The sequence below is a fragment of the Athene noctua genome, chromosome 9, assembly GCF_965140245.1.
Source record: "Athene noctua chromosome 9, bAthNoc1.hap1.1, whole genome shotgun sequence".
NCBI lineage: Eukaryota > Metazoa > Chordata > Aves > Strigiformes > Strigidae > Athene > Athene noctua.
Genome location: NC_134045.1, coordinates 6,907,167 through 6,928,854, shown reverse-complemented (window position 1 = coordinate 6,928,854; position 21,688 = coordinate 6,907,167). Strand labels below are relative to the sequence as shown.

At 47.1% G+C, this 21,688-nt stretch overlaps 1 protein-coding gene across 7 annotated transcripts in view; it reads left to right on the top strand.

The window, feature by feature from the left end:
• The first annotated feature begins 573 nt into the window (after window positions 1-573).
• The window catches only part of GNAO1 (G protein subunit alpha o1), a 147,178-nt gene continuing 126,063 nt past the window's right edge, over window positions 574-21,688 (top strand). For 3 of the 7 annotated variants that reach the window (XM_074913058.1, XM_074913057.1, XM_074913060.1), the window contains exons 1-2: window positions 574-1,205; window positions 1,306-1,348. In XM_074913058.1, coding sequence (XP_074769159.1) covers window positions 1,088-1,205; window positions 1,306-1,348 — 161 coding nt within the window. In that variant the 5' untranslated portion in view covers window positions 574-1,087. The remainder of the gene's footprint in view (window positions 1,206-1,305; window positions 1,349-21,688) is intronic. The other 4 variants (XM_074913055.1, XM_074913056.1, XM_074913054.1 and 1 more) reach the window with 3 other exon arrangements.

The window sequence follows — 21,688 nt, the reverse complement described above, 5'->3', positions numbered from 1 at the left end:
GGTGACCGGCCCGGCGTGCGGGGGGCCGGCAGCCCGGCCCTTGGGAAGCCCGGCGCCCGCGTACAGCCGCTGCCGCCGCCCGCCCGCCCCGGCCCCCCGCCCCGAGGTGCTCGGCCCTGCCCTGCCGCCAAGGCCGACGCGCGCCCCGAGGCACCGGGACAGGGGGGGCAGAAACCCGAGTGACGTCCCCTCCCGCCCGGGTGACGGCAGCGGCCCGAGAGAAGGCGCAGGAGCCGGGTCACGGCCTCCATCTGACCGGGGCGAGGGGACGGGCCCCCAGGCCGCGACCTGCCCCCGCGCCCGGCGGCCTCTGCAGCCCGGGCCCGACCCCCTCGCGGCGCCTCCCGTCAGGACGGCCGCGGAGGGGCGGCGGGCGCAGGCGGGCCCTCGCCGGGACCCCCGCTCCGGCGGCGCCCGGCGGGACGCGGCAGCCAGGCCCGGCCACGGGGACCAGAGCGGCGGCGGGGCCGGGGCCGGCGCCGGGGCGAGCATGCGCGAGCCGCGCGCGTCACGGGAGCGGGCGAGGCCGGCGGGAGCGCGGAGCCCCGGCGCGCCCCCTCCCTCCCTCCCTCCTCCTTCCCTCCCTCCCGCCGCCGCCGCTCCCGCGCCTCCATTCGGCTCCGCCGAGCGCTGCCAGCGCGCCCCGCCGCCGCCGCCCGTTAGAGACCCGCCGCCCGCTCAGGAGGGGAGAGCGCGACAGCCGGGTGCACGGGAGAGGGAAGGACCCTCCCCCCGCCGCGAACCCTCTTCCTCCTCCTCCTCCTCCCCCGCCTCCGCCTCCGCCTCCCGGCCGGGAAGAGCTCGCCGTGCCCGCAGCAGCCCCGCTGGATGCACTGAGCGCTCGGGCGCGGGGAGAGGGGCAGGAGGGAGCCGGGAGCCCCGCCGCGGAGGCGCTGCGCTGCCCGGAGCCTCACGGCCATCTGCTTTAATTCTTTTATTCCCCCCCCGCCCGCCGGTGGCTGGCTTTGCCCCTGCCTCCTCCTCTCAGCCCGCGGGAGCCAGCCGAGGCGGCGGCGGGGGTTGCATTTCCCCCCCCCCCCTTTTTTTTTTTTAATTTTTTTTTTTTTTTTAAATTTTCGTCGTCGCCATGGGATGTACCCTGAGCGCCGAGGAAAGAGCCGCCTTGGAGCGGAGCAAGGCCATCGAGAAGAACCTGAAGGAGGACGGGATCAGTGCCGCCAAAGACGTGAAACTCCTCTTGCTCGGTGAGAAGCCGCTGGCGGCCCGGTCGCCTCCCCCGTACCCCGCGTCCCCCTTACCCGCCTCCTCCCCCGCGCTCATCCTCCCTCATCTCTCTTTCAACAGGAGCCGGCGAGTCGGGGAAAAGCACCATCGTGAAGCAAATGAAGTAAGTCCCGCGGGGGAACCGGCGGGGGGCGGGGGGGACGGCGAGTAAAACGGCGTTAATGGGAGGGAGAACGGGGCGGGGGTGTCGCTGAGGTGAGGGAGGGCCGCGGGCGCCATGTTTACCTGAGGGGACCGCGAGGGCGGGAAGGCAAAGGGCGGGGGAGGCCCCGCCGCCGCCCCGCTGCTGTTCAGGGCCCTTGTGGTGCTGAAGTGTCGCCGGCGGCCTCGCCCCACGCCGCGGGCCGAGGCTGCACTGATGTCCCCCTGAAGCGAACCGCTGTCAGTTCAGCCTAATGTCGGGGTGTTCCCTGTCGGCTCTGCGGATTGAAATCCAGGCCGAGGTGGGGCTCCCCGTGTTTGATTAGATGTTACTGTGCGATAAACCAGCGGTGAAAAGCCTCACGGCACGGTCCCTTCCAACGCGTGGCCGTGCCTCGACCCATTGCGTCCCGTAGGAAAGCAGGTGCAGGGCTGACAACGCGGTGGGGTACTCCCCGTGGCAATGTTATTTTATTGCCCCTTTCCGCTTTTTTTAAAAAAATATAAATCTAGATACCCCGGCTTCCCACCGAAACAGACATGACGGGCTGGTTCGGGGCGGGCGCCATCACGGAACAAGCCCGGGCGCTGGTTCAGGGTCTGGGTTTGGGTTGAGGAGAGACGCGGAGCGGCCGCTGCCGCCTTCGCGATGCCGGCAGTTGCAGAGGGATCCGTGGAGGGGAGGGGCCCCCCCGGGACCGGCGCCCCCCCGGGACACCGGGGTTGCTTGGCGAGGGAGAGAGGCGGCAGAGCTGGGTGTGGATGGGGCGCGGGGAGGGGGCCCAGGGCAGCGCTCCGCAGTGCCCGGAGCGGGTGCCTTTGCGGGGGGCCAGGCTGCGCGGGCCGGCGGGCAGGTCCCGGCGCGGCTGCGGCGTTCAGGCGGTTCGCGTGGTGGACAGCGCCCAGCGGGGACTCGAACCGGCGGCCCCGCTGCCCCTTCGGCCCCGCTCGGCTCCTCCCGGCGGCGGCCCAGCGCCGCGCTCGGCTGCCTTCGGGGAGCGCTCGGGGGCGCGCGGCGAGAAGCCGAACGGGCTCGGAAATAGCCGAAAGGGCTCCTCGCCCCTCGGCGGTCTGCCGCCCGGCGCTCCCGCGGCCGCCGTTTGCGTGTGCGTGCACGGGAGCGGGAGTGTGCGTTCGCGGGGGCAGATCCGGGCCTTCAGCCCCGCTCCCCTCCGGCCAGAGCGCTGTAGCGGGTGACCCGGATTTGTCTGTATCAACTCAGTGGCCGCTGTGCCCGGCCCTCGGGGGTTCACAGGGCACTAAACCATCCCCCCCGCCGGAGGCAACGCTTTCCCACGGCACTGCGGGGCTGGGCGGTCTCCGCAGCTTTTCCCTCGGCCATTTGTGTACTCTACTCCCGTGACGGCTCCGAGCCTCCCCTTTCACGCTTTGAAAGGGGGCTCTCCACCCCGACAGGCTGATTTGGGGCCGGAGTGGGGTGGGTTTGGTTTGCACTTGTTTATGTGTGAAAGGTGGATCAGGGGAGACGTTGCTGCAGATGAACACCAATAAATTATTTAATCTGTAGGAACTGCTTTTGCAGTAGCATGCTGGAATGGCGGGCGATGGGTTTTGGTTGAAGGGAGAGGCTGTAGGTGCCACCATAGCAGTGCAGCAGCGCATACACGCAGTGCCCATAGGCGGGAGGGCTTACACAATTAGTGCACAGTGACTCTTGTTTTCCAAAGAGCAGAGCTCTTGGGTTTTTTGAGGCAAATGGCATCGAGATAATAACGTGTTTGCTGGACTAGATCTGTATGCTGAGGACTGAAATACACCCTGGTTTATATATATATATATATATATATTAAAAATTTATGCATAATATATATGCATATTTTTTTTTCCCATTAAATAGTCCTTAAAGTAACACATGCTAGGCTTGCAGCATCGTACCTGACTCGAGAAGACTGCTATGGTGAAAGTGCTCATAGTGTCGGAAGGTGGGAGGCGTCGGCCAGTGTGGAAACTCCAGTGAACTGTGGGGAGGCTGGGGTGGGGACGGCGGTGTTGCCATGAGCACGGCAGCAGGCACCGGAGGGAGCCGCGCAGTCGCGGGCACCAGGGAGAGGGATGTGCAGGGAACAACTCGGGGAAATTAACATTTCTGAAAATTAATTTGAATATAATGTGGGCATTAGCATTTCACCTGGTCAAGCTCCATTAGACAAGCTTGCTGAGAACCTAATGAATTCTTAATAAAGATTAAATTGCGTGTTCATTAGATTTTGATGAAAGAGACTGCTATTTTATTTTTTTTTAATACTGTGTTATTGGTGTGCTTCTAGATAATAAATTTCATCCTCATGAATGGCTAAAGCAGCTTCACACTTGGATATTGCCTTGATAAGAAGCACAGGAATCTGCAGGCAGATGAGAAAATGCTAAGACAAAGGAACAGAGAGCAGACATTGTTACAGAGGACTAATTTAACAGGTTACACACTGTCCAGTTAGTCCTTGAAATATTAGGTAGTGGGAGAAGAAGTGACAGATAGAATTACATTAATTTGAGAATAGCAAGGATGGGGATTAGGATTTGTGAAATTAATTGAGGATACTTTAGTGAAATATTTGGAGATACCTTTCAGCAGGTGATCAGGGAGTTATCCAGCAAAGAAAGAGGTACTGGTGAATGGCAGAGAGGTGGAACTGAAGGCTGGTGTGTACATCTCAAACAGTGGCAACACAGGCTAGGAATGGCACTTTTCTTAGCACCCAAGGTTATTTTGACACCCTTAACCCTTGTGCTTTGTCTACACCCATCTTGGCTGATTAGGTTTGCTTGTTATTTTTTCACAACCAGACCTGCAGCCCAGATACTTTCACCCATCCCTCAAAATGCAAGGTCAGGGCCAGCTAGTTAGGGGAACAGTCCCAAAACACGCGGTTGTGCTGTGCAAGCCAATGAGATTCCAGTGTGCCACAGTGTTCGGAATCAGGCTATGACCAGATTCTATTTTCACTCAGTTTAAACTAAAAACCAGCTTTAACCAGGCAAATCTGGGCCTCCTTTGAAGATCCAAGCCAGAATGTGAGACTTACCAAATGAGACAAATTCATCTTCCACTCCCACCACCCCAGCTCAGCAAATTCATTTTCGTGTAGGACTGCAATGGATGTCAACATTTTTTAGATCATATGTCTTGAAATAAATGTTGAGCACATGCAGAATTTGGAATATGATAACTGGATTGTAGCATGGAATCAAGACTGCTGTTATTCTAGGATATTTTTGTGGGGACTTATAACTCTAGTGAAAGTGTTTGTTCATCAAAAGTCCCAGCCTAGGAAGACACCAAGCATGTCTCCGTCTGTTGCTGCTCAGCAGAATACTTAAATACGTGCAACGGTCCAGTGGTGAGCAGGGATAGACTGCTCGGGTGGGGACATCATCCGCTGCCATCAGCATGAAGCTTCTAGGGAATTCAGCGTTTAATTGCACTAATGCAGAGAGGCTGAGTTAGCTGGTGTGTCTCCAAAAAACAAGGTCCTGCCACCTACTCAGCAGCAGCCGTTTTGGATGGTGAGCCAGGGCTTCACCTTTCCAAACGAGGGGTTAGTGATGGCTGAGGCATTCAGGAGTAGACATGGCTTCACCTGCCCACAGGAAAAACCTTGGGTTTGAGGGTTTGGTTTTGGATTTTGCCTCTGCAGAAGCAGTAGCTTCTGTCTCCTGCTGAGCTGGGAGCAGAGACGTGGGTCTGGCTCCCTTTCTCAAGATGCCAGAGATTCCAGTCCTGCATGTTCTCCAGAACAGCGGTGTATCACTTCACCAGCAGTGCTGGCAGTACCTCAGTTGATGGGCTGCTTTACTGTGCTGGTTTTCTCAAAATGTTTTTATGTTATGTGTGAGAAGGATGGGAATATGCAATCAGGAGAAAAATACACTAGCGTACAATGCTTATCTTTAAATATCTACTATCTTCTCCCCAACAGCCATCAGTCCCAATAGCCGTCTGATATATTGTTTTGACCTTTTTCAAAAAGCCCCTCAAAACAGCCCCGGGTTCTACTTGCTCTCTCTGTAACTGAATTACTTATAATCTAATGAACTTCTTCAGAGTGAGAAGGAGTCCCCGCCCACCGGTTTTACAGCCCATCTCAGCAATTTGATGGTAAATGCCATTGAAACAAAGTGATGTGCTGTGAACACCCACTTGAGTGCTCCTTGCCACATGTCTGTGTCTCAAAGCTGTAGTGATTTCACACTTGCAGCCCCTTCCCCCGGGAATACCTCACCGGGGGGCTTACAGCGTGGGGCTGCTTTGCCTCTGCGGAGTGTTCCCGGGGAGAGGACTGCAAACTGCCTCTTGGTGGCCTGGCCCACTCCTAAGTGTGGTCTTTCTGCCCTGCGGCACTGGGGGCGGACCCCACGGGGCCCCGCTGCCTTGCTCCCATCCGAGAATCCTTTGATCACAGTGTGAGCTGGCAGCCCAGAGGCACGGACGTCACTAGAGCATCAGGTCAGGCAGGGCTGTCCTTCTTCCTTGTCTCCTGCTCTGTTTTCCAGGATTTCTGTGACTTGAGGCCCAAAGTAGGGCAGTGACAGGCTGTGCCTGGGCAGTATTTGAACTGGGTTTCAATAAGCAGGGGAAAGCTGCAGCCTCTCTGACGAAGTTGTGTCATTCTTGCCACCAGTCCTGCGCCAGTACACTCCGCTGTGGGTGTGGATATGGCACAGTACGTGTGCCATACTGTGGCTCTTCAGACCCCATCAGAGAGGCAGCTCTGGTGGGCTGCTCTGGCAGTGAAGCCTGTCTCTGGCCGTAAGCTGCCTGCTGTGGCAGCGCTGGGGTGTGGGGATGGCAGCTGATCAGTGCAGTGCCTGCCCTGAGGAAAGCAGAGTCTCCTGCCAGGGCAGGAGAGATCATCCCACTGGAGTCTGCTGCAGGAGGGGGCTCTCCCCTCGCTGCAGCTTTTTTCCCCACCTCCTTCCCAGATGCTTTCTTGCATCCCTGGATGCTGTGGGTGCCATGTTCCACGCCCTGCAATGGCACAGCGCAGGGAGATTGCCTCTGAACCGGGCCGGAATGAGAGCTGGGAACAGAGGAAAGTGAGCCTGTACATTTTGGCTTGTAGTTGCAAAGGGTAATCGTGTTTCCAGCACTTATTTCCTTCCTTTTGGATTATTAATTATGCTTCTAAGCCAAAACATTAACAACTGTACTTTGTTGTTTTATACTTAAGGTTCTTGTTATTAGACTGAGAGAGATTTCAGAGGAAGGCAGTAACGATATTAGCAGGCAAGACAGAATGCATTTTGGTTTGGGGTTTTTTCTTTTTACTTGACAGTTCTTAATTTGTTTCTTGTTTTAGGGACTCATAAAAGTAAAAATATCTTTCAGTGACAACAGCGAACTGCATAGCTTCTCCTCTTTCAACCTAGTTTTAAACCTTAAAAGAAATTTGCCTGTCATATTCTGACATGACACATCTAGTCCTGTTGGAAATGTTTTAGCAATCTAATGAGATGAAAGCGGTTCTTTTAATGAGCTCTGAAGAAAGAGACAAATCTGCTGCACAAATGTAACTAGGGATCTGTTTTGTTTTATGGCTTGGCTAACCCAGAAGTTGTAAGAGATAATAGACTGAGTCATGACGAATGAAAAAAAGGTTGTGGTTTTCCTCTTCAGTCTGTCCTTCCCCATCTGCCTGGGATAGAACTTCATATCTGAAGTTTGTTCTCCGGTATGCTTATCTGGGGAATACGGGGAAGATAATCAAAATGGGGGAGGAATGAAAAAGAGAAAAATAAATGGAGGTAGAGGCACCGTGTTGGCTCTTCTGCTTGGTCTGGTCAGGAGAAAGAGTGAAATGAAGAAATGCTTCACTGCTGGCAAAGGCAGGAGCAGGTTGCTGGTCACCTGCAGAATAACAGGCAGTCAATAATGCCTTAGACTCATAATTAGCTACCTGTGGTAGACCTAGTTTTCTTCAGCCACTGCAGAGTTTCAGCCTACCCCTGTAAGTATTAAGCTCCCCTGGTTTCTCCTGGATTTGCAGGATACAAAATCACAAATGAATGTTGAAGCTGCTGGATTTGCAGCCAGAAAGCCTGATGCAAGTGCAGGGTCTAAGAGCTCCATTTTGCAAACTTCTGAGTTCATTCAACTCCTGCTCGAGCTGTGGGAAAGGTAAAAAGCTTTTCTTATGAGCCAGCAGCAGTTCACAGTGCACAGAAGGACCTGTTCTCTATATTCTGAAGTCCCTGGTTAAATCCTGAGTGCAGGATTTGGACCTTTATTCTTTATGAGAGTGTGAAGAGGAGCTCTGGCAGGAGAGAATTGGGAAAACCTTCTCAGATTCAGGTGGCCGGGGTATTTAAGAGTCTTGTCACTCTTCCTGGTGCAATTGCAAATCTCATGAGATCTGCGGTTTTCTATAGAGCCTGACATTGCTTCTGTGGAGCCTGGACTTGTGTGATGATTGGGCAAGCTCTGTTTTCAGGGGTTCTTTGCTTAGTTCTCTGTTGTGTTTTTGAAAGAAAACTTCCAGGTCTCCTCACTTCAGAGAAAAAAAAATAAATGCCCTTATTCTAGCCTAAGGACTCAAGAATTGGGAGCAAAATAAAAAAACAGCCCAAATGAAGATGAGGAACCCAAATACATCTCAATTGCTTGGTTATTCTTGAAGCCTGAATCCTTTGCAGGTTTTTTGTTTGGTTTTTTTTTTTTTTTTTTGCATTAGCAAGAATGAAATAAGCAACCTCATTTATTTCAAATCAGTTTGAATGTTACTGACCCCAAATCCTGTATTTGACTTCACCAGAGTTTGGGCTAAGTTCTTCCCACACTGAAGATGATGTCTGTTAAATGTACAGTTTTTATGGGATCTGATGAATTTCAAATGTGGCATGGCACTTGGTGGGATACTGGAAATGGCTACATTTCATTCACAAAAAGAAAATCGGGAAAGAAAAATGTCTGAAAATCACATTTTTAAAAACATTTGCACATTAAACCTAAGGCCATTTTTCTTGCCTCAAAAATTCTTTTATTTCATTTTTAGAGGGAAATACTAATGATTTTTGTCGTGATTTTCCTAATGCTGAATAAGTGCTCAATTTAATGTAAAAATCTCCCATAACAGTTAATTGAATCATTTCTTTATTTTTAAGACCATTCATGCAAAAGGCAGATGTAGGGAGGTTGGAGGATTACCGTCCTGATTGTAAGATGCTGTGTTAGGATTCTGCCTAAAATCAGAAGATGCAAAAGGCTGAAAAGTGCTACTGGATTAATACGAAGCAAAGGAACTGATGGTGTTCTAGTGCTGAGCAAAAGGGAGAAGAAAGTCCTTTAATCCAAAGCTCAATCATTGTGTGCTTACTGAGATAATAGAATAAAACTCTTGATGGAGACATTTCTCAGCTTACCAATAAAAATGGTTACCCTCCCCAGCTTTCAGGTTAATTGAGAAAGAACTGAGGAGCGCTCTCTCAGAAGAGAGCCCAACAAACTGTGTAGTAAGCTGACATCACGCCTATTTTCAAACTTCTAATCAATAATATTTTTGACATTGAAAGAGAAGGATTGGCAGAGCCGAAATTGTTTTGTTTTTCTTTATTTTTGGGCATGTCCTGCTCTGCTTGGTCACCAAAAATTATATTGGTTCATCAGCAGGCCTTTCATCCGAGTATAAAACCTGTAAGTTTAAAACAAAGGATCTGAAGTACATCAGCTTGAGAGAGAGGTGAGGTGTGGGTATCATGGAGCCTTCCCACAGAGTTTGGGCCATGGCTGTCAGTAACCTTCCTCTCCCCCATCCGTCCGTCCTGTGGGATTTTGTGTCCTCAGGAGCCAATCTATCATATATTCCATTTGATACAGGATAACTTGTGCGATGTTTCAACAGAAATTCTGCTGGTTAATTAATGTTGCAGGAGCTGCTTTTAGGGAAGGGTTAGGGAACGGCAGTCCGAGTAAGTGCACTGAGGTGCTAGTCACTGTTCTCTGAGAAAGCCTAAAGGTGTTGGCTGACCTTGTTTAGCATTGTGGTTGTTGAGGGAAAACTGGGAGCAGGTTTTGGCAGAAACAGGATCCAATGCTTGTAGGAAATACAGGGTTTAATAACAAGGAGAGGGATTTTCTTCTCTTCAGCATGTGACAGACTACTTTGTGTAGAAATGCAGGGGGATGTGTTTCGCATCAGGAGGCCGTGAGGGGTGTTTCCAGGAGCTGCTTTAGTGAGCAGAGAGGGGCTCAGCAGGCTGTCACTGGTCCCGAAGAACACTCTACTCCAGAAATATCCTATTCAGAGAATTCATCACCCCAGTGTTAGCACCTTAGCAGGGTGGCTGGGAATGGCTGTTTCACCTCTGTGCATGTCCCTCCTCTGAAACGTAACCCCCAGTGCTTGGAACAGTCTGAAAGGCAGAGCAGTGACTCAACATGCTTTGAGGCTCTCCAGCAACTGCAGATTTGTATTAAAAGCTCCTGTCTACAAGAGCATCATCAACAGCAACTTGTACACACCGTAACAGTCTGGTACAAGACTTGGAGCACTTCTGAATCAGCTGGGAATCATTACAGAAGGGGATGAGATAAAAACAGGCCTGTGTTGAGGAAAATATCACTTAGCTGATAAAAATATATACTACTTCCTAGCAGAATTTGGTGATTTATCCTCTCCCTGTTAGAGCTGATTGGAGTTAGTAGCTCCAATTTTAAAGCATTAAGCAAAAGTACATAGAAAGGGCCGAGCGCACAAAATGGATGTTGGGCAGAATAATCTAGATAACAAATGAGAGGTTTTATTGCTGTATTTCTGGAGCAGTGGCATGCAATAGCTCACGGTGATGTTTCCTTACTGCCAGTACAGTGCTCCTTATTCGTTACAGCTCTGTTCTTCACTGCTTTGGCAGCGTGGGCCTTGCTGTAATCCACTCCTACCTTTACAGCAAAGGTGGTGGAGTTACCTCATTTTGATGGCTCTCAATTAAGTAGTACCATGTCTGTATTTCTGGAATAGGAATTTTGTGTGGAACTGGTGCAAGCCAGGTCTGAGCCTCTCCAAAGTCCACAGTCAGATTTTCAAATCATTTCCAGGGCTCTGCGGGGTGCATCTGCATGCCCTAATTTGAGATCGCGATAGCTAAGCCTACATGAATTCATCATCCTCTCTCATGCTCTGCTGTGGCTGGCGTGGCAGGGCACGTGCTTCTCTGCAGCATGGAGGTTTCTGCTTAGCTTCATCCACAGGAGGGACATACCATCCTCATAATGAGTTTTAAATGGAACAAAATCAGGGTGGCTACTTAAGTAGTGCAGAACTGAGTTTCTGATTCAGTGTATTTTGGGAATCTGTTCTTATTTACTCACAGCCTCTTTACATCTATAAGCAGTGTAAAGTGCATTACAGCAGGGGCGGTTACAGCTTGCTGCAGCTAAACCAGCTCTTTCCACTGGCCAAATAGAGCTCTTTCCATGTGGCCCTTGTGAGAATGAGAAATTGGTCACCTGTTGGCAGGTTGGTAAGGTGCCCACAGGGTAGATGCTCCTTTTGAAGTTTAAGTGGGGACCCCATTTCATCGCCTGCAAATTCTAAGATGGGCAGATATTTATCCTGGTAATGTGTGTACTCCCCCCACAAACATTGCAGAGTCTTTATCATCACGCTTCATCAGCAACGCTAGCACAAATCACTGGGGTGAAAGAAGATTGCCATGATGAATATACACCTCAGAACGTCATCCTGTTCATTAATCACCAGTCACCCTTTGGTGATTAATTATTGAGCCAAATTGGACAATTTTTTCCACATGAATGAGAAGATGTTTACTTAATAAAGTGGAAAGCTCCTAGTAGCATGCCCTTGTTTTCCTCAATCTAGCTGTACGATAAATTTACATTCTCCTGATTTACAGCTCAGCAAAAAAACCACAGTGCTGTATCTACCTGTTACATTCAAGGTGGTTGCTGCCTGGCCAATTCTACCATGGGAAACCTGATGCTGCTCAAAGTGTGCATTTAAGATGTTAAAATTGAACGGTAGGTGCATGAGCTGGTGGTCCTTAGTTCATTATCTACATCTCTCTGTGTGTGCTGAGCCTTCATGAACCACTGGTAAGGACGAACAAGAGAGTGCTTTGCCAGGTCCCAGCTCAAGGGTCAGCATTTCTCCAACATTGACTGATGACATCAGGGTCACATTAGAAAAGAGGAAGGGCCCCCAAGATCCTCATCCTGCCAGCAGCCTTGTGCCTGATAGGAATTTCCCTGCAAGGTTGTTGCTGTGTTGCTGGGACCAGCCAGGTCTTATCTCTGCAGTGAGGTGGGGTGTACAGGAGAGCTGAAAGCTGGTGTTGGCACTGGGGGATCCAGGTGCAGATAGTGAATCAAAATCTCGGTATGTTCCTTGGTGATACTGATGCCTGTTCAGTGCCTTTCACTGTAGCTAATTATTAAAAGAAAACAACAGCAACAACAAAAAACATACGAAGATGTTAGAAATACCAAGAGAGAGCCCATAAATGATAAAGAAGTAGAAATTAGTAATTTTCATATGGTTCAGTAAATAATTCAGAATTTAGGCTTTATTTATCTACTTTTTTATTTATCTACTTTTTCTGTTTACCGATCCTGTCAGGAAATAAGTTTCTTTTTAATTCTTATTTGGGTAAACAAATTATGAAATTTTTCCTACATGACAGAGCATGAAAATTGAATTATGACACTGGCACTTTTAGTTCTGATCAGCAAGATCAAATTGTACTATTTTTTCCCATCTGTGATCAAACAAATAGTTGAGGCCTTCTGGCATAAACAGATACTCAGGATTAAATTTAAATTCCTATTTTTTTAGGTACTCCTGCATAGGATTTGAAATAGGATTTTGGAGTTTCCAGTAAAAAATAGAAAGAATCTCTTACAAAGTGTCCATAATAATGATACAAACCCAGCCAAAGTGGTGTACTTAAAATCCACAGTAACCGGGTAACTACACGGAGATTTTTAAAATAACCAAGACCGTAATGTTTTTATTGGCTCCCTCATTAACTTGGGCACCAACCCATGCAGAGCAGAGCCTGTCTGAAGCTCTCTAAACATGTCCCGCTCCGTCTGTTCTCCAGGAGAATCCTCCTCATTCAGCAGAATGATTGCCTTGATCCTCCTGAAGACTTGCTCAGTGCTTAACTCTCCGCTGTCAGTTTTCAGAAGCGCTGAGCCCCACAGCTGGCTGATTGCAAGACAGTAACGACTGCTCAGTACTGCTGACAGCAAGGCCACAGCACTTGTGGTGCAGCCAAATTAGAGATGCTACTAATCTGTATGTAGTTAAGTCCCAGCATTAGATGTAGCTCATGTTTCATTCACGCTCAGATCTCAAACCCCAGAACAACTGAATTTTCTAATAATGTGCACATCAGCATCGATGGGCTTGAACAGAACTGGGTTATTGCACACAACAGATAGGTTTGCATGCACCTAAGCTTTGCTGAAGACCACATCATCTCTGCTTGTGCTGACTGCCATCCAATTTTAGTCTCACTTTGTGTATTCAGCCTTTGTCCAAATATTCATTCCTTTTCTTACACCTCTTTGGAAACAGATCAGGGGAAAAGAAAGATTCTTGTGTTGTGGCCTTTTTCATGCCACCCTCTGCCACAGGTGCTCTCAGGTACCAGCTCTTAAATTTATTTCAGTTACAGTTTGTTGCCGTTACTTGTATCAAGAGAAGAAAAAATACTGTCTGGTTTTAGGAAGTGCAGGTTTAACTGTAGCATTTTATATAAATATTTAATGAATTCAAGAAACAAGGATGTGTGAAATCATTTGGGACCAAATCTTGCTTCCTCCCCCCTACTTGGTACTTACAAAGCTGCATCTGAAATGTTGTATTCAGTTTGGGGTCTCCTAAACCAAGAGGTAAACCACTGGTAAACTGAAGCCACCAAGGTGTTTGGGGCTGGTGCACGGGTTGAGTGGAGGAAGACTGAGGGAACTGGAGAAGAGAAAGCTGAGGGGGATCTCACTGTTCTCTTCCATCACCCAAAGAGGGCTAGAGATAAGATGAAGCTAGATTCTTCTTAAAGATACACAGTGAAAGGACAGGAGGTAACAGACGTACGTTTCATGGAAATTAAGATAGAATATAATGAAAAAATGCTTCATGGGGAGGTTGATGCAAAGTGGAACTGGGCCCAGGGAAGGGGAGGATTATCATCCCTGGGGGTTTTCAAAACTCAACAGGAGAAGGACCTGCGCAGTCAGACCTACCTGAGGCAGGCAGGGACATCTAGGCCAAGTTATTCAATGATTCTATATCAAGAAAATCCATATTAGGCTCCTTATTCAATGTTCCTAACGTCTGTTTTAACTAAAGAACTACCCCTCTGTTTGGAAGCCAGTTGAGGGACAATGTTGTACAGCATTAGCAGAGGTTTCCCTCAGAATGCATAAAAAACAAGGCTTAGCTGGGAATATTTAATAACTCTTTTTAACTCCCCTTTGCACCACTTTGGTGTGTTTCTTTGCTTCTAGGTGTTGTTTTCTTGAATTTATTCCATGCAACATTTCACAGGCAGCCTTCTGAAATCCTAAGCTGGGGTTTGACTAACATCTCTTTTTTGTTGTTGATGTGGGTTTAAGTCACCTCTGTCTGTCCCTGCTCAGCTATGGTAGCATGGTGATGCCTGTACAGTGATGTATGGCAGTGCAGCGAACCAGACTCTGGCGCTGATCTGGGTTAACATAACTCAGAAAAAAAAACCAAAACAACAAAACCCCAGAAAGAACTGTCCATCAAATGCTCCCATAAGGCAGCAGTGTACTGAAGGTTGAGATGTGAGATTGTACTGAAAGATTCAGTCACTCCTGGCTAGTTTGGTGTGTTAGGGCTTACTTTTTGAGGGTAAATCAGTCACATTCAAAGACTTGGAAAAGTAGTTTCCAAAAGTCTTTCTGTACCTTTAGGCATTTAAATGACATGAGGGGTTTCTTTTCCAAACCAGCCTTATTTTCTCCTATTAGTTCCTTAAAAGAAATGCAAATCTTCCACTGGCTTGAAATTTCTGTGTTGTTTTAAATAAATTTCCTGTGATCCCCAATGCAGGGAAAAGGAAAGTACAGCAGTTTATAGCTGTTTCAGTGTATTTAGACCATATTTCATGCTTGTGGAGGACAAATTCATTTAATCTGGTTATGCTATTTCAATCACATTTACATTTTTAATGCAAAGCTCAGGTTTGCTTCACACTGGAATGATCTCTCTGGTTTTGTAACAAGCTTTAGTTGTCCCGGGCTTTGGAGACTTCTCTCTTTTATTTCCTATCAGCGTTAGACACAGTCTTTGTAATTTATAACATAACTTTCCTCCAATGGGTTGCCAAAATGCTGCAGAACCCTGATTATACAAGTGGTGATCAACATTTTCAAATTCCATTTTACTGGGAGCAAATTTTGAAGCCTGCATTAAAAGCCTGGTATTACTGTGGTTAGTGTAACAGTGGTGCCTGAGGTGGTTTGCATAGGTCTCTGCTGCCCTTTAAAGGGAAGAGCACTGCATACAGAATCACCATCTTCTCCCAGTATCCCATTCAGACAGAGAGCTATCCCAGTGCTCCCCTTGCCTCACAAGGGCTCACCAGTTCACAGCTTCAGTAAGACACCTTCTGTGCTCTTACTGTAAGTAAACCAGGGTAGAAGTAGTTCTTGTGAAAGATACTTGTCACATTTGTAGCCTCATAAAAGCTCCAGAAGGACCCTGCCCCATCTCCTTTTCCTCCATAAGGCTTGTGTTTCCTCTTCTACTTAAAAGAAGCTTTCACGCAATAAGCCTTTTTTTTCCCCAAGAAGATGCTATGTGTTAAGTAACTGAGGAAATAACAAGAAAACACACCAGACGTTTAACGTTTTCTGAAGCCCCACTTGCTTCTGAATTGCTCCCATTACCTTTTGCACCAGTGCCCTTCTGCCTTCAACTGAGTTCCTGCACTGCCACCTCAGGGAGTGGAAATTAAGATCGCAAATACTTATTTTGTTGCCTTCTAACATCACTTATAAACAAGCTGGAGAGAAATGGCCAACCCGAGAGAGGTTTGGTACCACCACTCAGGACAAGAACTTAGTGCAGACAGTGAAATGCAGACAAGAGGCAGAAAGAGACAGAGCTTGATCTTTAAAAGCAGGAGTCAAATGAGGAATCATGGTCAAGCTCAGGCTCTGGATAACAAAATGAGCTTGTTTCCTAAGCAGTCATCCAGAAGACTGACAAGAGCTTGATACAACAGTGCATGGACTGGACACTGACACCTTTATGTGAACCTTGCTCAAAGCAAGTGCCAAGAATAAGTGGATCAGAGCTGTCAGAGCTGTTCAGAAGGGCAAAGGCTGGCAGGAGAAATGGCGACCCCCCCATTTGCAGTGTTAGATGCATGTGGTAGGATGTGACAATAAGACAATGCCAACAGCAAGAGAGATCCTGGCAAGCCCCTTTTCATGGTTAAATCTTGAAGGCTAATCTCCTAATGGAGGCTGCAGACTCTGCAAGCTAAAAGACAAAATGATACCATGTACTTTTCCTTTCTTAGAATACATCCTTCCATAATCAACACTAAAGCACAGAGGAAAGAAACTGTTTCAATTCAGCTTCCCTTACAAGCAAGCCTTCTCTAATCTCTGATTTATCTCCTAGAAGACCTTCTTAATATAAGTTAATATGAGTAGTGGTCCTGACTGTAAGTGGAGAGACTGGACCATTTGCCCGAAGTTCAAGCAGTATATATCCAAGAGCAGTGTGATGAGTGTAAAAATAAATGCAAACATACATAGGAACAGAGGCAGATCTTATATCCAATAGCAAAGTCATGCTTAATTATTAATGACTGAAGTGCTGTAGTCTTCCACTTAGTAGCAAAACATACCCTGAATGTCTCTCAGGTTATGTCAGATTGACAGAGCGTCACTGTCAAAGACAATGTCACCTTTTCAGTGATGGATCAAGTGCCATGTATAAGAGTAAGAAAGGTGAATATGCAAATGAGAATCTTGGGTTCCTCTGATAAAGAGCCAGAAATTCCAGGTTCAGGAACTGATTGATGGAAGTTGCCCTTGTCATGGAAAAAATGGTAAACAGCTTCAGAATAATGAATTACAAGCAGAAATTGTACTAGTCAGTGATGGAGTAGATCACGGAAAGGTCATTTTGTCCAGCTCTGTCCTAATGCAGAACTCTTCTTGATCACATGTTCCTCAGTGTTCTGTGTGATTTACTTGTAAATGACCTAGAGACACGAAGATTTTCACAACTGTACATTACTCCTAACTGCAGGTACATTTTGCATTAAAGAACTTCCTCCAATAGCCTGAAATTTTTGTCTGAAATTTCCTCTTGCTTCTCCTAAACATATCTCAGCACAGAAGAGCTCTTAACAGTATCAGCTGTAGGACTAGAAGTACAAACTGATGAACCTCTGGGCTAAAGTGTATCTTTCCTAGCCTTTTTACCAAAGTTTGGATAGAGAAGTTGGGGGAGCTTTCCTTTTCCTGTACTGAAGATTTCCAGTGCAAAAGGTGTCCTCAACCACAGGCAGGAACTGTTCAGTCCCCACAATGGAAGGAAGTGGCTGGAGGAAGCGATACCAGTTCAAGGTGGTTACCTCTCAGATCCCTCTTAGTGAATTTGTGATAGGCTGTGTCAAAGAACGCAAACTCAAACCTGAAGGAAAGATTACGCTGATGGCAAATGAATCTTAAGTAGAGAGGTCATGCATTTTGAATGCTGACCTGCCAGGAGCTTGAGGCAGCTTTTGGGGAACGTGAAGGAGAAATCTAGAAGTGATTCTTTTTAATGCTATTTCAAACTCCTGACTGGCTAGGCCGACCCAGCAAAACAGAGACTTTGAACCCACATATTGCTTTTTGTCGTCTGCGTTGACAAATGTGTAGTTCTGCAGTCCTCTGTGTCTTACATGTGTTTCAGAGAGAGCAGTAGACTTAATAAAGAGACTGGTCTTTCTGAAAATCGGCTTCAAACTTCACAGAACAAGCTTGGGTGTTGTTTGGCCTCTTGGTGGTTTTCTAAAAGTAGAAGATGCCCAAGAACTTGCTATATCTGCAGCTGGTGCTTGCCAGAAACACTTGTATGATCTATATGAATGTGTGGAGAAAAGGGAGGTGAGAGGGGGAAAGGCCTTGGAGGGGAAACAGCTGAGGAGATACAAATGAAAATTCAATTAAACAGAAGATAAGGAAAATTCAAACTAGCATTGACGCCCTGCTCAAGGCTGCTGATGAGTTTTGATTTCATCCCTAAACCTAGCAAACAAATAAGGCAACAGTGAAGAAAATAAATGGCTACCCTGGAAGGAGCTAAATGAGATGACCAGGAAGATAAAAAACATTCAAATAAGGATCTTATTTTATGATATGCCTAGGGTTTGTAACAAATTAAACCAGAACAATAGAGCTTGGTCTTGTAACCATTCTGGAATGTACAAATGTACATTTGTCCAATGTACAGGATTTTTTTTCCTAAAGGTCTGAGTTTATTTTCCATCTGGAAGACTTGAAACGGACAATGAACGTAATCCCCTGTTGCTTTCCACCCTATGTAGCCATCAAAATGATGCTAATTAGATATATTAAAAATCAGAAGTGGCATTTTGAGTTCATTTTACCTTCTGCCGTCAGTTACGCTGGTGTGGGATATAGAAAGTGATCTGATGTGGTGGTTCTGGTTGCTACTGGTTTCTTGTTGTATGGGAGAGGTGTGCAAGTGCTCAGTGTAATCCGTTGTAGCAGAGAAGCTGAACGGTCTTTTCTCTCTTAAGATAAACTGTCATTCCTCCAGAAAATGGTTGTCATCAATTTGTTTCAGCTTTATTTTGCTCTTTGCCAGCTGTGTGAGGAGCATGTTCAATATAACCAGTCATTCCAATAGCTTAATTTCTCCCCAAAGTATTTTGCTTCTTTTGAGTGTCACCACAATCCCATTTAAAAGCCTGCTAATAGTAATTGAAAGCCATTTTAAGCTTGCATGTAGTATCAGGGCTTGGGTTTTATTTCTGTAAAACAGAAAAAATAGTTAGCTATGACAGATACTAGGAAGCTAAACAACAGCCAGAGCTACCACGCTTTTGGAGATCTACATTGCCAGAAGAAACTCACAGTATATAGACTTGATCCAGAACCCAGTGAAATTAATGTGAATCTTCTTAAGGGCTTCAGTGGGCTTTGGATCAGGTTCTGAGTGCAGAGTGTGATCAGCTGTGGCCGGAAAGAGGTTAGGCACAAAGTAATGAGGGACTTTGCAAAGAGGGTGCCTGGGTCTTCATCCCTTAAGAGGGATGTTTATCCTTCTACAGAAAGCAAAGGGGAACGGAAGTGAAAGGGTGCTGCCTGGGTTGGATTAACCTGTGTTTAGACCAAGTAGTCTTCTAGGCCACTTGCAAAAGGATACCACCTTTATTGAGAAGTTGGCTGATGCTATCTGTTCAATTCCTTGTTCTTAATTATTTTAGCTGATATCATCTATATGCTAAGTCAATCCCAATGAATGGCATTTGAAACATCCAGACCGAAGTCATTACATTATCACATTCAGGCCAGGCTTTAAGTAAAAGAGATTTGGCTTGTTCTTTACACTGCTTGGCCCCTGTCCTGAATGTACTGCCATTATAACAGAGGATTATCTGCACTGGAGGTTTTCTTCATTTCCATTAGGAGAAAAAATTTCATTCAGCGCAGCAAGGGCAGCCTGAGATGGCAGGAGGAGATTGGCTGCATGCTGACGCCTTTGTTATCCGCTGAGCAGAGCCTGACATCCCCTGACACTGCCGGGGGCTTGGCGAGGGGCTGTTATTTATTTCAGTGTGTGGAACACATTGTTTTCCCAAAGGGAGGAGAATCAGCCCTTTATTGAACAGGAGTCACTGGGCAGCGTAGTCACCAAGCTGCAGTAGCTGGGGTTTGTTGATAAAGTTGGCTTTTCAGCAAGTGCCTTTGTTGGGCTTATCTTTTCTTTTAGTTTGCATCTCTTTGGTGGTGTTTAGGGTGGATCTAGGCTCTCCTTGTCTTTCCCAACCCCTCTGCCTTTTCTAAGATAAAAACATAGGGATAGAAACAGAGGGACTCATATTTTTCAAGCTTAGGGATCTCCATAAGGCCCCTTCCCTGAGATCCATAACAAACTTCTCATATAGAGACACCATCTGTCCTGCCGTGGGTTGTCTTAGTTCATTGGGTTTCTCCAGTCAATTTGCAGACCGCGAATGGCCTGTGCTGCTCTGGTAGGCAGCGTAAGATGGTTTCAAGATTGCACTACACCCACACAAAAAGGGCTGCTTCTTGCTGGTTTACACCAAAGCTGCAGCAAAGCTCTGCGGCCTCTTCATCATGCAACCCCTTGTAACAACCCCCGTGACACATTTGCTTTAAAGTGGAAGCCAGCCGGTGTAGTAGCCTCACGTCTTCCTAGAGCCTAGACACTGCACACATGGTCCCCCCCGAGAGACACCATATGAACACAGGACAAACTATGGGAACACTCTGGAGGAGAGACCAGTCTACGCTGAATTTGCTTAAAAGTTGAGCAAAATCAGGCTTTTGGTTTTGGTGTTAAGCACTGAACCAGCAGCAGTGTAGGTGTGGAAACCAGGAGTTTTCCTTTCTGGTATCAGGGAAGTGTTGACCTAGCCTTGTGTGACAGATTCATCATGTAATCATCCCAACTTGGCCCAAGGGGAGCATTTTTCATGGGCTTGATCATCCCGGAAAAGTCTTTGGTTTGGAAATATAAACCCAGAGGTGAATCAAGAGACACTAGTCTCAGACTCTGCTCTGGACCAGTGGGTTACAGGGAAGTTCCTCCAAGGCACAAATCCCAAAGGGAAGAAGAACTGCTTTTCTCTGCCAAATAAATGGTAACCTTGCTACAAGAGTTGTCCAGTGAGGTTACCCCCAGAGCCGCCTGCCCTTCCCTGTGCTTGCTCATCTCATTGCTGCAAGGCTCCAGGTGCAGCCAGTCTGTGCATCAGCCCTCCAGACCAAATGGGCTCTGCAAGCCTGCAGCACCCTTCAGAGTAGTGTTTGGAATGTGCGTTGTTCATGCTCAAGACAAAATTCGGGTTGCTATCTTGTTAGGGTGGCTGCTAAGGTAAAAATTCAGAGGGCCAGGTGACTCACCAACCAGTTCACCAAGCATTCTGAGTTCTTCAGCTAAGAGATTCTGCTATAAATATATTTTTGCATGGAGGGGAGGATACATAAACATGCAGATCACTTTTACTTATCTTTTTATCCTAGAAACATGTCAACAGTAAATCAGAAGGGACAGAGTATTTTGTCATGTTGCCATAAGGAATAGCCGTAAAATGCTGTTTGCTGACCAGGATGGAAGTGGGACTTCAAACCCAAAATGAGAGAACTTATGATCTGTAGATCAGTGCTAAGATAACTGATTCAGTGCCTGACGTCTCTGGGAACCTAGTAGATAAATATGCCGACTCACAGATATCCAAACCAATTCCATCAGATATTGAACTTTCCATTTCCAGTTGATTTCTTACTTTATGAATCTTTTAAGTCAATCTATCTGTGGGTACTGCAAAACATGGGGAGACAGAGCTCTTATCGCAGCTGGGAGAGGAGAATAACCTGGTTTTTTAATGCCTGCACAGAACAGACTGAAAGCGTCCTAGAGGCCTATGCCGCCTAGCTGGGGTGTGAAGGGCTCCTTTGGTCAGCCCAGGAATGGGAAGGGGAGTGCATCCCAGAGGCCGTGTCTGCACACCAGAGCTGGCTGCAGACGTGGAGATGCAGTCAGGCTGTTCAAGACAGAGCATATTCCACATGCCAGGAATGCCAGGTTGGGGTCCAGCAGATTCATGAAGTATCAAGGAAGATTTTATCCAAATGTGCTGTTGGATGATTTGTTGGTGTTGCTCTGATCACATTTGCTTTGTTGCCATAATAGTAAACATGGTACATGTGAAACTCAGGGCCATGAGCCAGTGTAAAGGGATAAGATAACGGATGTTGCTTGAACCTTTTACTGTCTTTGTAGTTAGAGCAGTTATTGGAAGGTACTAATCCCTCTCTGCTGATTATCGACTTTTGAATGAATCCTCAGACGCTCTCCAGCAGCAAAACTTGTGGGTTTTCAGGCTCAGTAAAGCTCAGTAGAACCAAGACCTTGTCATTTATTTTCACTGTTACTATTATTTTTGTATTTCAAAGCAGAGTTTTCTGCTGTGAATTCCCCACTGTTTGATCACAAAAGCAAGCAAGAGAAATTGTTATTTTTCATCCTGAACCTTTTGTCCTTTTTATTTTTATAATCCATGTGAGGTGACTTTGCTG